The sequence below is a fragment of the Ptychodera flava genome, unplaced genomic scaffold (assembly GCF_041260155.1).
Source record: "Ptychodera flava strain L36383 unplaced genomic scaffold, AS_Pfla_20210202 Scaffold_33__1_contigs__length_2856901_pilon, whole genome shotgun sequence".
NCBI lineage: Eukaryota > Metazoa > Hemichordata > Enteropneusta > Ptychoderidae > Ptychodera > Ptychodera flava.
This window is the reverse complement of record NW_027248355.1, coordinates 2,043,526-2,059,275: the sequence shown is the minus strand read 5'-3', so window position 1 is coordinate 2,059,275 and position 15,750 is coordinate 2,043,526. Positions and strand designations below refer to the sequence as shown.

The 15,750-nt window shown below is 36.1% G+C and overlaps 1 protein-coding gene across 1 annotated transcript; it reads left to right on the top strand.

Annotated features, from left to right (window-relative positions):
* Positions 1-9,152: 9,152 nt before the first annotated feature.
* LOC139127544 (notch-regulated ankyrin repeat-containing protein A-like) lies at positions 9,153-15,511 on the top strand. The gene is made up of 4 exons (XM_070693450.1): positions 9,153-9,279; positions 11,086-11,184; positions 13,474-13,572; positions 15,395-15,511. Exons 1-4 carry the CDS (start codon positions 9,250-9,252, stop codon positions 15,509-15,511), a joined length of 345 nt encoding a protein of 114 aa, XP_070549551.1. The 5' UTR covers positions 9,153-9,249.
* Positions 15,512-15,750: the final 239 nt, after the last annotated feature.

Below are 15,750 nucleotides of genomic sequence, written 5' to 3'. Positions count from 1 at the left end.
TTATTTCTATGTTAATTGAAAAAATGTGGAGTTACGCCTGTTTTGCACTATCATTTTGAGCAAGAAAGGAAGTACCTCATCATTAGTTACGCCCTTTATAGGATGTAACTCACACTGCATAAAAACCCTATAATACTTACTGTATTAACATGGATTATTGCCTGTATTTTAGCTGAAGAGTGCATATACAGATGAATACAGTCAAGAATCAACTTTTTGTACTCAGCAAGCCTGTATTCATGTGGATTCATGTGAATTCACGTGTATTATACTATAATACAGGAAACTTATTAACGTGAATTTATCTGAATTATTGGGTTTTCATGCAGTGTCATCATAATTATGTTACTTTCTTTATGCACTGGTCGACTTTCTGTTGTTGATTAAATACTCATGAATTATAATAGCATTCTCATTATAAGATGTTTTTATTTTATGATGTTTTATATTTTGCCAGGGCAAAACAGTTGTAAGTACGGAGTTATGCTCTCAGTGCACTGACGTTCTCGTGCAAAAAGGGGCGTAACTCAAGTTACGGCTCTACGGCAACATGAGTTACATTGAATTTTTTACTCAAAATGTTCACAAAAGATTCATTTTTACATTCCTGAGCAAAAATGCATCAAAATCTCAACTTTACCAGACACGAATTACGCCCATCGTGCACAGGGCCATCATCTTTGAATGATTCTGGAGTGCATATAATGCATGACGTATTTCTGTACTTGTATTACTTTTGTTTGGTTTAACGCATGATGAAATCTGTTGCTTGAGTGGTAGCCGTATGTGTCAAGGTTTTGTTTTCTTATGGACAGTTGACATGCAAGACCAAATGCAGTGATGAAACAGTTAAAAATGTGATTTCTCACGAATGAAAATCGGTCGATTTATCTTACATTTAAACCAAGCATATCTTGCACGAAATCTATATTCATTTCTGAGACATGACCAAGGCCAAAATAAAAGATTTTGTGAGCGCCTTAAGTCTGCGGAAATGTTTTGAAAACGTTTTAAAAACGTTTTGACGCCCATTTGTCTATTTGTTATAAAAATAACAGGCATTAATATTCTTCTTCTGTGATCGTTTAATTTCACAATGAGTGAAGTAAATATTACTTGAATTATAAGGATTTTATGTGTGTGAATAGGAATGTCGTAAAATGCGTTTATTCAGTATCTCATGGACTCTTCATCTTTTGAAAACAAGCATCTTTGGCAAAATGATCCTTTTGGGACTTTGGAAAAGAAATTGTATTTAATTAAACAACTGAGGTAAACTCGAAAAAATGACGTGCTGAACAGTAACTATGTTATCTCCCAGTTATGTACTTGATCATACTTCACTTAGCAAGCAATTATTATTCTTATTCTCTCTCTTTGTTCTCATTTTGGATTGGTAAATTTGTTGGCTTTAACAAATACTGCAAGTTGTGTTACACCATTTGTTTCATCTATGTAATTAAATCCGGAAACAATTTTCGTATGATTTTGATGATATGATTGTGTTAGTCTTTTAATTTGCATATTCTGATTATGAGCGTTACTGTACATATTGGGGAAGATAATCGCCATTCTCGTATTATTTTCTCTAATCAGAACATTTGTGATGTATTATGAACGCGACTGTCAGCAAACTTTACGTCAAATAAATGAATTAAATAAAATGCCATTTGAGTTATGCATGTAAACTCATTTAACTGATTGTATTTTTATTGTCTATAGATGTAACCTGAATGTTAGAATGGTTGATAACACGCTTTGCAAGATTTACACAAAATCTGTCTGATCACGAAGATGATCACGGAGATTCTCCACTTAATTCTAAGCACAAAGAATAACTTTCTTAAAATTTTCTCACACTAAACAAAGTCAATTTATAGTTTCTAATGTAGTTTGCTCAAAACTTGAAACTAGTGTCTTTCGTCATGGGTGCAATTATATCGGGTTGGGGATCATAATGACGAAACGAGTACTGTAAATGTGTAGTTTTTTAAGTGGCAGCTAAACACTTAATCACATCCATCGGCAGTAAACTCAGTTTTCAATTTTCAGAAAACAACCCGACGTGCTTCACAAAAGAGTACAAAAAAGTTCAAACAAAATTTCAGTGTCTCCAAAAATCTTCCTTGCAGGAATTCTACGTTCACACAACTTAAGCCCTCTGCTCACAAGGTCACCATACTTCCCTGCGAATATCTTTGGTCCACAATCGCCACTAGTAACAATAGTTTCTGGTCAAACTAGGTTAGAGAAATAAAGTTTATGTGTACAGTCACTTGAAAACGTTTGTCAGTCAGTTGTCAGTACATCTCTGAACACGGAAAGAAGTGAAAGATTCAATTTGAGCTTAAACCTTTATAAATTTGTATTCAATATAACATATAAAAATGAAAAAATATGGGGTCGTCATGCAATCGATTGTGGTAGAGAAACAAAGTACCTAAATTGTATCTATGTCGAACTTCAAATGTCAGCGATGCCTATGGTAAATGCCAAGTAGCTGTAACTGCTTATGATTGTTATAGTGTTTTTGAAAATCAAATAAAGTTTCTTTCACTCCCAAAGTAGGTTGAATCACAATCTAGCTTGTTACCGCATCATCTATGCATGTGAAAGGCACTCTTTATTGTGTGTGTTTTAATTCTAGTCCTAACCAGAGTTATTATTATTGACAACAATAAAAATGCACTATATTCTAAGTACATTCTGGATAGCACTGGAAAAAATTCTTGATATACAACAATATATACACATCTACTAATTCTGTACATGTGTCAAATACGTTAAGTATACACGTATGTATACAAATAAAATGCAAAACTACATGTACATTTGGTGTGCAAAGATCTACATTACGTATACTCATGATCTCCATAGATATATGCTATGCATATCAACGTATTGGAATGTTCCATGTACAAGGATATACGTTACGCATGCAATTAATAGTTTGTTCCATAAACGTCAATATATGAAATATACTGAATGTGTATAAAGCATTTTGTCCAGTGCAGTTTGTATCTCAACCACTTTCACCTACATTTACTCAAAGAGGCAACCATCCCACCTATGCATTTCTGTTAAACTATCTTCTTTGGGTCATCTACTCTGAGACGAGAAATTATTTCTACAGATAAAACATGCATTATGACAATGTTGTAAGAATGATAGTCTATTCTGAAAAGATGAAATTTCCATTCTTTTTCTGAAATTATGTCATGGACTGAAAAAGTATGTTGCTAGATCACTTCATATTGACAGAGGCAAACCACCGGTGATTTCCCTGTTGACATTCGGACGATAGTATACATGAAACATCAATAGCTCTCTATATTATTCAATTTTCAATTTTCTACCGATAAACAAAGTCATGATTGTGTTGCACAGTTTGTTGTAACATGATATTAGCATTAAATGTTGAGAAGGGAACATGGATATTTATTCACAACAAGATACGACACAAGGTACATGTTATTGTTTTGTTTATACAAGCAAGGTAAACAAAACGTCGACGGTAAAGTCTTAGATTTCAAGTTCCCTGTCAGAATAATTTTTCATAGACCTTGAATTTCAAAACAATAGCGCAGACTGTACATTGACATTTAAACAAGTGATCATTCAAGAAACCCATGCATGCATTGGTCAGTTTTGCTGAAAACTGTGAGATCACTTGGATGACAAATGAATGTTCAACATTGTGCCCTCAGACTCACCTACTCTTTGAGTAAATTAAGGAATTTCTGGAAAAAACTTTACATCGGCGCAATACTAGTACAGGTAATATGTCCAAGTCATAATTTTAATTTAACCAAGAGGGCGCACTGCTGATACATACCCTGATCTCTACATATATACTTATCGAAGATACTATAGATAGACTCTAATATTCACATATTTATTATTTTACTAGTGATCAGATTGCTCCTTCATTTTTAAGAATGTTTGGGAGAGGGGTCAAGTAATACATTTCTTGATGTTTCCTGTATAAACATATGCCGAAATATTTATAACGCTCTTGATAAAATCAACGAAACATGGAGGCACAAGCGTCTACCGGCAAGCTCCATCAATACCTACGTAGACATGGAAGTGCATAAAAGACATCCATGTCCAATGCCAAATGTAAGTTACCAGGGCATGCCACCTTTTCAGGGCATACCAACGTTCTACTTGGCTCTCATTGAAAATCCCTTCACCGGTATTGTCAATGTACAACTTCTCTACCGGCAATGTTGGTATAAAAAACAGGGGAAGTTAGGTAATTAGGTCGGAGGAGGGAGGCTGTCGTGTCAAGACGCGGACAGGCATAAGTACAGTGCTTTGGATGTATCTGTCTGAATTGTGTCTCGCGCAAAAGTTTCACGTTTGCCACTATACAATTTGAATGTAGCTGTTTGTGTAATCGTTGATTAGGTTCCACAGAATGCATGAATATGAGTACACTCTGAAATAAGCTTCTCTACCTAACCGACTCTCCCTACCGGATCACAAATGACAGGTAATGCTTTTGTTTTAGGGATAGTGATGAAATATACCCTACAAAACACGAGAAAGTAAGATGTTGCAATCACAAAGAAGTAACCATCAGAGCTAAGGTAATTGTAACTTTTTCAAAACACATTTTGAGTAGCTTTGCATTGAGACTATAATGTCTCTAACTTGCTTTGCTTGATCGCAGCTTGTACCTGTGTAACAACAAACGTTACAATTCTTGATTATAAGCACTGGATAAGCTAAATCAAAATGGATCAGGTAAAGTAATATCCGAACATAGCTTTATTGCAACTTGGTGGCTGCCACACTAAACACATCCGAAAGTGATTTGACTCTATTGTGATATTTTTTCACCTGGTCCAAAAATATTTTGTCTTCATGTTTATTATTGCCACTTGTATTTAGCATCAGAGAGTCTTTGTCTCTAAATTACCAACAATTGCAATTGCTAATCATATGTTATAAAAGCTGAGAGAGAGAGAAAGAGAGAGAGAGAGAGAGAGACTTTCGTTATACGCATGGCGACTGTTCCATATTTTATTAAACATTAAGAAGAATAGTCTCTATAACAATTCCTTTGTACAAGAAAAGATTGAGTTGCAGTTAGAGCTACTTAAAATAGTGACGCCCAAACTGCCTCCACAGCGCTTTTTCTTAGCCGTTGAGGGCGCATGAGGTAAGGAATATTGGAGAACAGCTTGACAGTCACGAATGAACCTGTACCGGCGTCCAAAGAAGATTAACCAGATGAGATTATGAAGCGATGTGGAGAGATTATCCAAAGACATAATGAAGATGATTTAATCCATCAACAATTAAAACGGAGCGACCGGTAACAAGTCGGGAAAATGAACAAGTATGTAAATGATATATCAGTGATTAGTCGGGTCAAAAAATGCAAAGACGACCATTTTATTCTCAACATTTTAATGTCAGGCGAAGCGATTCTGGTAAACAAATTTTTTTTTGTTTAATTGTAGAACTTGGACGCACGAGAATAGTTTGTTTCCATTGTCTTGAAGGTGGATGAACTTGTAAACGCAACATTGTTGCACAATCGCCGGTAAAGGGGTTAAATAATATCTGCAGCATGTGTGTCTTTTGTCACACCAATCGCAAGAATAGATACTATTAAGGTATGTTTTCATGGAGTCTGAATTTAAGTTGGGGTCCAATGTCGAATATCTGCGATATTGATGAATACAAGTTTAGTTGGTTCCTTTCCAGATCATTACATTTTGAAAAGCATAGTCTCCGTTAAAGTTGTCTTTTACAAAAAAGAAGCTGTTCCGGACACCGCCCAGGCAGCCTTCTCATACACACTTGCTTTTTCAACCGTTGAGGGCGTGTGGTTTACGAAATGTGTATCAGAAATCCTTCAATCCTGTGTAATGCAACTAATCTGTTTTTTGTTTCTAATTTATCAATCACATTCGTTCCCTTCTTTACGAATACCTACCGTTATATTGGCATTCCTGCAATCAACGTGTTCATTTCGTGAATAAATACCAACTTTCCAATAAAAAGGAGCAGAATAATAGTAAATAAGGGAGATTTACGTTAAAAGAAATAACAAACAAGAAAAAGTAAGTTTATAAAATCATATGTTATATCAGTTTGCATTTCTATGCAATGTGGTCGAAATATTGAAGTTTCCATCTTAATTAATTTCCGGTGGCTGAAAAATGTTTTGTTTCACCTCCCTGTAACCAGCCGGACATCTACTCAAAGTTATCTAGAGAATCTGATGCGGATATTTTGACGTGCAGTTAACGTCCGATGCGAATATCTTTGTTTGAAGGCACAACCAACCTCAGAGAACTAAATAAATATTATTATTACTCTGCTATCTTAAAAACCAGTGAGCCATTTCGGCTACAAGAAAAAAATATTGAGTAAACAATATAATTAATAACGGAGTCAGTGGATGTTGAGGCTGACGGAGAGAGGGAGATCATATATCGACAAACATAAAATGCAAATCATCAGTTATATTTCTGTCATGGTCTATTCAGATAAAGTCATAAACAGTTCTGTGTGAAGCCTTTACATCCTGTCGTTATCGATTTAAATTTAAGATCATATTTAGAACAATGCCCGCATTTTAGTAGCAAAGGGTTTTTTAATGGCTTGCGTTGAGTCTATCAAAGGGGCCAGCTTACTGTACCAACATTTACGACTAAGGGGCCGTCGATAATCAAAGCTGACGCACAAGAAACGTAATTCTTTCGTTTTACTTGAAAACCCCTCCCCCCTCAAAACGAAAGTTCTTATGCGAAATCAATTTTGTATTATGATGCCGTTTCTGACAAACCGACACGCACTTCTCTGATCCGTACGCCCATGAAAAAATACCGGAAGTGCACATTAATAAATAAACCTCCACTTTACGCGTTTCACTTTTTAAGACACAGAACATTTTAATGTATTTCGCATGTAGGAAAATGTTTCACGTCCGTGTTTCACTTTGAAAAAGCATACAAGGTTTTATTCCGTATTTTGTAGTCATTCTGTTCTCGATAAACGCGAAGGTAGTATTGCGTTCTCGCTGCAAAGTCGCACTTCGAAAACAATAAAAAATTCTTATGCGATTTTGACGCACACAAAACGAAATGAGCATTTACCCCCTCCCCCCCCAAAAAACGAAAGGATTACGTTTGTCGTGAGTCAACTTTTATTATCGACAGCCCCTAAGTAAACAAGGGCCTGTTAATCAAAGACTATGCGCCAGTTTTTCAAATACATCGCTGGATTATGCCTACTGCAGATTGTCCTTTCTCTGACATATGCTCTTCTGACTCGACCGCGGCACTTATTGTTTGAAATGAATAGATTGTTTAAAATAATTATATTTAAGCAAGGTTTGAAGGCAATGATGGTACTCTGAATTTGACATGTTTTGACTGAGATTTCGCAACGTCGTCTCCGCACATCTGCTTCTCCGCATCTGTTATTATTCAGGAGTCTATTCTGGGTCAGTGTAAATTTTGGAAACAAAGGATAAAATACTCAGGAGAAATTCAAACGTTTGTCGTATAGTTCATTTACAAAAGTTAAGTTCTATTGGACCGTGACGTTTTCCTAATCCGCTCACAGATTCCGTTCTGATGGCATATTCGGATTATTTGACGTCTAAGGGCACGCACAATTCTTGGAGAAGAACCGACTGGTAAGGCTATGTCCACGTTGTATCGTTGCGCTGCTCAGCCATCCGATGGAGCACTTTTTTATAATTTTGCGAGTTTCACATTACAAGATTTTTGTTGTCGGGCCTCTTAACTTTCATGAAGGGCTGAGGTTATTTAGGCCAAAGTAATTAAATTCTTTGTTTTGCGTCCCCACCCGCCTAGGTTTTTAAAGTTTCCATGAAAAACACACACAGTGTATTTGAATAGGAAATTTTGGGACATGACCGCTTAGCTTTTCTGAACGAAAATTTTGTTACAATGTGTTATTTGCTGCAATCAAATTACATTGTGTTAATTTTCTTGTTTGTGTTTTTCAGCCGCTTAGACGCGTACCTTTTCCCATTTAGAGTGGACGCAAAACAAAGAATTTAATTACTTTGGCCTTATCACAATACGGGAAAAAGCCACTCATTTATGCACACCAGCCCTATCTTTAACATCTACTGTCGTACTTAGCTTAAAAGTAGATGCCACTGTCATTCACTTATTACTTTATCACAATTTCAATGGAAAACAAAACGCTATGACACCTCCATAATCCTCTTACAGACAGAACAAACTTGATCTCGGGGATCAAGTCCCTGGCCTTTAACTTACTACACATTGATAGACCAAAGATTTAACAGTGGCCATCAGGAGCCTGAAAGTCATCAAACTAAGGACACTCCTGAAAGCATATATGTAATTGAACCTTTTGAAGTCATGATGGTATTAGACAGCATCAGCTAATTTCATCGGGTTGTGTGAAGAACGGTAAAAATATGTCATTGTTGCATTGTCAGACTTTTTTGAAACTCAAAAGACTTGGAATAAGGAAACAAATATGCATTGGCGATCACACTAACGACAATGGTACGCTGTATCGATAAAACTTTGTGTAATGACCCCTTTATCACGTATTTTCTCTGTTACTTGTTGTTGTTGTTTCTGGCTGCAGCCGAAACATTCAAGCTATCACTCACCTTCTTCTGTTGTTCCTTGCTTTAACATTTGTAATTACGAAAGCCTTGAAATGTAAACAGCAAAGCACCAACAAGCAAGACTCAACTTTTTATCGGTCTTCTATCCTTTCCAATATATCTTAATTGTTGACATTATTATTTAAATATGAAAGTTTGCCTGTTTTCAAGTGAAATTTCTAGCACGAATGTTTGCTTTCAGAGAATGCTGATAAAGTATCCTGCACCTTAAAAATCGACAATTTGTTGTAACTAGCTCGATGATCATCGGCGAAATAACGCAATCCAAGTGATGAACTTTGGACATTTGATAATTGGCCCTGAATGTTGAGAAATCATACAGTCCATATACATAATAAAAATGTTTCAAATATTTTAAGGATATCGCTAGCGGGTTTGCTAAAGGGAGGAAGCAACCATTTTGGAAGGTTCAGCAAAGCGCTTGTCATGTGACTATTATGCAAATAATAACAGTGTACTATACATGTCTTCGGTCACGAGACCACTTGAGTAACGCCATATTAGTTTCGACGGACTGCCTGGACGTCGAGAAGGTCCACGCCAATTACGAAGTTTGATGGTCTTCAGGCATAGCACGTGGCATCAGCATGGCTGCCAGCGAACCTAAGAATCCCCAGGTTAGCAGATTTCAAAGTTCTTTCACACGATTGTCAGTCTGTAGTATGTAACATGTGAAGAGGTCATTCAACTTTGCTTGGTTAGTGCAGTGATACTCATTTAAACTTACCACAATGGAAAATGAATCTGTCAGACTTGAAAGCTCATCCGTCTCTGTTTACCTACATACGATTTAATCTTATTTATATCGCTTTCTAGAAACCCGCAAAAAGGGGAAAATACTTTGTGTATGAATTACAAGATACATGTACGCACATTTTCGGTGATGGTCACCGCTATCATGGATATGTAAACAAGTAGGTCACAGTCCAAAGTGGAAAATATCAGCATTGTAAGCTAATAACGTTCATGCAAGCATTTAATCACGATCCTTCAATTGTTATGCTGTTACATGGTAACAAAAGGTTAAAAACCTTGTTTACCACAGTCCTTGCGGTTTGGGCTTCTCACTGAATTCAAAATACGCTTAAACTTTAGTCTATGGAAAGGATATTTGGCGTACAGCTGAACAAGTCTTACATTTACCTGATAGTATCTTGACATGTGCAACTATAATAATGTTATAAGCAAAGACAAAGCTCTACTTTGAGTTCAACGTGTTAACCGTTTCTCTGTTTATTACTAAATTTTATCTAGTTTAGTGTACAAACTGATGTATTAAGTCGCAGCTATTTTTGAGCAATAGCACGCGGACAAGATATATAGGTAACCCATTCTCATGGGTTAACGAGCTTCGGGTCAAAGCGCAGGTCGTTCCGATTATTGTCCAGAAATAACTTTTGTTGTTACTTCTTAAATCTAGTAAAGCATTATCTTAAAACGCTGTATACAACAATGGATCACGCCTGTAAGCGTCAGATAAGCATACATAACAAATGTACAACATATGTTGCCACGACAGTCTATTTCCAATATTATTTTGTCTTATTGCCAATATTTTCTTGTATTTCCAATATCATTTTGTCTTATTGTCAATATTATCTTGTATTTCCAATATTATTTCGCCTTATTTCCAATATTATCTTGTATTTCCAATATTATTTTGTCTTCATTCACTGTGTGACATGGAATCACTGCGGATTCTCAACTTTAAGCATTCCTTTTGGCACGATCACGAATCGAAATAGTAAAATTACCACGACCACTCTGAGATGAAATCTGGCGCAAACAGTTACAAAAAATGCGTTGTTCCAAAGGTACCTGTTGTCACGGTCTGCTTCAAGTAGTGTCATTTAATAACGTTGAGTTCATACTCGACCATTATAAGCCAAGATCCTCGTATTTCGAAGAATTTTAGAAAAGTAACAAATTGAGTTTCCTCTAATCTGTATTTGCCCTCGGCTTATCTGTGCTGTGATCTTTGTTATAACTAGCCGCCTTCACTAGAATTTGCTTTCATTATTTTTTACTTCGCTATGTAGATGTCTAAAATGAATTTTCAATATCATAGAGAATATTTAACATTCATAAAGTTTGTGATGCCACCCTGCTTCGAATTCGCTGTCCTTGGTACCGGAACAATAATGATGGATATTCAGCAAGAATAAATTGACAGGAAATATGGATTAAGAGCTGGTGGTTGTACATCAGACATTTTAATGTATGCCACCCATGTGCTGAAATGTGACTTTTATAGGTTAGGCAGTATACAAAATATTTGTTGATTTCACTAGTTCTTTGCTTAATGTAAAGAAGCCCAACCCCGGGTACTGAAATTTGATGAAAGCGATCGATTTTGCCTATTACATACATGCCATTCTGAAGTCTGGGTATAGCAGGATATAACTAATTGTTTACTATTACAGGATCTCATTGATGCCGCAGAGCTAGGTAATGTTGAGAAGGTTCACTCCTTGATTGACGAAGACTTTCATGTCAATGCTACAGGTGATTATTTCGGTTGGGTAAGTAGTAACAAACCAAATATCGGCGAAATCTCCGAAAATGTGTTACAGAACGATTATTGATATGTTTCGGTTGATATTTTATATTGTAATTACCTGCACAAATATTTCAAAACAAGAGAATTGTTCGTTTCTTCTTTCTTTACCTAACTTGCTAGGTAGGTGAAGAACAATTCTGTACTTGTATTCGCACCTGCAAGGTCAATTTTATACTAAAATGTAAGAGTTATGTAAGATTTCACACAATGTATACACTGCCACGTAGATTCTCTTCTATACATGTACAGCGATTACGGCTGAATATCGCCTTTGCGAAGCTTTTTTTCACTGCGACGAATGAAACATAGAAATCCAGGGTGAACTGAACACGTCAAACAGAAATCAATAATCCTTTACAAGGAGCCATTGAGCTCAAAAGATCGGAAATAAATCAATTATAACTCGTCAATTTATTGAAAACGTGTATTTTTTAAATGTCATGTCAAGAAAAATCTTTCGATTAATTTAGCAATAACACTTTTATACACATCAGTTGTAACATCGGCCCATGCGCAGAATACCCTTTCAATTTCCAGACCGACTTCATATATAAAGCGAGTACGACTTAAAATACAATTATTGGGTACTCGTATTTGCCCGAGGTAAGGCAACTCTGTAAGGTAAGGTGTATTATAGGATAACATGTCTTCAATTCTTGAGACCCATACACAAAAGTGTTCCTACGAAAACTCGAAATAGAAATCAGGTTTGAGTAATTCCCTAGTAAAACACACAAGCGGAGGGGAAGACAGTTGCGCCCGTTTATCGAATTTGGTCTCCGGTTCAACTGATGACCGTATCATAATCATCCATTTTAATAAGCGTCGCAACAGCACGTGGCTATAATGGGAATGTTAAAACAAGTATAGCACCGTATTCAAATGACTAGGCGGCAGTTCAATGAGTAGTGCAGCTTCTAATAACAATATCCGATTTGTCAAAAACATTTAAACCTTTAATTGTAGTTGTTTTATTTGGATTTCTTTAAAATAACGTCTACACGGAAACGAAAATGCTAGAGAACTGAGACACAAATGTGAATAATAATCATAACAAAGCATGGACAAAGTTTCACGTGAACCTGTCGATTAACTGTTGATAACCAAATAATTTTACATTCCCTTGCGCGGCTTACAAAATGTGATGTGATAATAATCTCGTCAGTGATCCAAACTCGACACTATAATATTTTTAAAATGTTTTTAATATGTTTGTTGCCTATAAAACAATCACATATTATCAAAGAAAGTGGAAAGATTACACACTACACGACAACTCTTTCCTAATACTACCTGAGTATACAGCTGTCTGATACTTTTGTACAATCAGTGTCGTTTCTCCGGCAGTATCACTATTCAATGAATGGCTTTCCTTTCAACACGAAATGTTATTATCACTATGTTATTTCAAGCGCTAGCATAGAAAGCATTTAATTATAGAGACAGAAAAGCTCATGTTAATGAGCCAAGGAGTAAGTTTAACGATATTTTGTCAATTGTCTTCCTCTGATACATAGTGCTTTGGTATGTGAAAGTGCCACAGATTTACACTTCATACTCAAAGGTACTTTCTCAAAGATGGCCGCTGGAGGACCTAAAATACCACCTTTCGAAACCTCAATGGAATTTCACTAGGCAATAGCATAGACGTAGTAAGCTTGTGTTATCCCCCTAGTTGTTTGAAAATGTGTCGGGCGTGCTGCATAATGTTACGGGCGAGATTACACGAATGTACGAGACAATTCTAAGATATTTGACATACTTACGGAGTATAATAGACACGAACAACAATTCATATAAAGTATTAACCGAACGAGATTTTTATCGATATTGTTGAATCCAACCTGACTCAACATATATAAAGGAACAAAGGCCGACAGATTTGTCGCATAGGGTAACATTTTATTTGATCGTCGATTGCATTCAGCATACTCGAGGACGGGTTTGGAGTATAGTTGGTTCGTGATACAAAACTCGGGGGGTTGAAATCTTTTTGTAATTGACTAAAATGAGTCCCTCGTACACAGTACTGGTTCGTATTCATGTTTCTTATGACTTTGGAATTTAGTATACAATCTGTGTGATTTGTTAATTTCCCCCTCATGAAAATACACTCCTTGATTACAATGACTTGTAAGTTCATTTGCATGTTTGTTCCTTTCACCATGACAAAATTATTGATTTTGGATTCATAAATTACTGTGTTAACATTGTTTATATGTATTAACATCGTTTACATTGTTTATTCTAGCACGAATCCACAGCATTGCACGCGGCTTCTGGAGGAGGTCATGCAGACGTCGCTGAATTGCTGATTAAACATGGTGCAGATGTCAATGCTAAGAATTCGGTGAGTATATGTGACACAGTACTCAATATGGATATCTGAATCGTAGTGCTTCAACAAGTAAATATAGCTATTACACACAGAAACGTTAGAGTCACATCATTGAATAACGCCACCTATGACTTTATAATGTTCAATGGTCACACAGTCGTGTTACAACACATCAAAATGTAGCGGAGCAAATTATGGTTATCACATATGTGTTCTGCAAGCAAAATGGTATAATTCAACACAACAAAATTTACAATTACTTAAAACATATTCTTCAATGTTCCTTCGTGATTTATTACACCTGACTACTTGCACTGACGCGTCATTTCTGTCTGGTGACGATAGATTCGTTCTGTGTACTTACCCCATATTCACTTAAATTTTCAATGCATCACTACCCCAAAGCATGCTTCACTCCAACGTACAACAAGAAAGATAACTTTGGAGTGGTGGCCACCCTTTTTTCGTTCTTTATTTACCAATATACATGTTGTACACTACTTACCAGTTCCCTGCGACGTGCAATAAGACGACACCACTCCAGATGTTAGTGTATACAGATATAACGAAAACTGTATAGACAGCAGAAGAAAGTATAAAACACGAGAGGATTATGTGATCATAATACTTCAGTCTGGTGTCATACTCATTTGACAGCTTTTCTTAAATTGTTAAATACAATACATTTCGATTCCCCTTGCCCATCGAAAATCAAAAAGTCCTATTAAAAAAACCAAATAATCCTATTAAAAAAAAAACATGCTACTGAATGAAAATGCATTGACTTAAAATCGCCATGAAGTGCTAATCGGGGAGATTACAGCACAAGTGATGAATGCAAAATGTATGCATGTCAATATTTTCAGGACATTAAAAACTGTTGCACCATTATCAAGTCAGCACAGTGAGAATGTGTACATTGAACAAAGATACATACGCTAGTAACCAAAGGGAATTTAATGATATCACCTTACATTAAACCAGCACTGATCACAACAATACGAACTTAATATACACGAATATCAATAAGCCAAATTTTAGACATCAAAACGTTTTGTACTCGGATTAATTTTGGTATATTTTCTGTTGTAACATATACAATAATAACATAACACCATGGCAAGACCTTGCAAACGCTCAGTGCCTTCGGTATTTGCACTTCCTCTCGCACTGTATTAATTTTGTGGCGGTCTTGCACTTCCGAGACGCTCGCTCGTGCAAGGCCGGTCGCTGCGTGAATTACGCAAGCCATTTTGCAAGTGCCCTCAGTATGGTTTGATTGAATTGTCTCGCCATGGTCTTCTGTCATATTATAACATATCCCAGTAGAAAGAGTAACATGCAACACGTTTTAAATGTTCTGTCAAGGGAGAAGATTTTCGAGATTTCAATTTCTCTGATGAGCACCAATGTGCTGCTTTGCTTCTGATAGAAAATAACCTTGACTGTGTTAATGATAGAATTGTTTCTTCCCCCCTTTCGTTTGTGCTTATTTTTGTGGATTTTTTTCTTTCTAAAATTGTCTATAATCCTTTCATCGCAAAAACTCAGCGTATCGTGCGATTCTATAAAGATAGTAACGATAATCATTTATTTTTTCATTTTGCATGTTCAATTAATTTTCACGACATTCAAAATACCAAGATTAGACAAAATGAAACAATACATTCTGTTATCCGAAAAAATTCCAACAATTTGGGAACGAAGCATACCAACTTTAGGAAAACCTACTTGGCTTTTTATGTGAAAAGGCGTGACAACACAGATATTACCTTTCTTCCTTTTCAAATGCAAGGATCATGATGCTCATAATATGTTTTACTTTTACGAACAGCGTGGACGGACACCATTACATTATGCAGCGTTATATGGACACGAAATCACGATGCGATTGTTGGTGCAATCTAAAGCAGATATCGATGCACGGACCAATGTAAGTAGTCTTCATTAGTTTTAAAAGACAATGTCACAGGGTAGCCAGCAGCTCATTGAGAAATATTTGTGCGGTTGCCAGGTTTATATAGATGCCATGGCTGTCTCTGCGGCTACCTTTGAATTATTCCACGAATGCTTCCTCATTAGGTGATATACAATAGGGAAGTTACTCGAATTATTTAATCCCTCAAATTCAGATTGCGGTTACGAGCGACTTATTAAAAATATTTTCGTCATCTACTTAAAAATATATAT

Bases quoted from the DNA above. Each gene is read 5' to 3' on its own strand.
- LOC139127544 (XM_070693450.1), top strand. From the start codon at position 9,250: ATGGCTGCCAGCGAACCTAAGAATCCCCAG. The intron at 9,280-11,085 runs GTTAGCAGATTT...TTACTATTACAG, and splicing joins GCGAACCTAAGAATCCCCAG to GATCTCATTGATGCCGCAGA. The intron at 13,573-15,394 runs GTGAGTATATGT...TTTTACGAACAG, and splicing joins ATGTCAATGCTAAGAATTCG to CGTGGACGGACACCATTACA.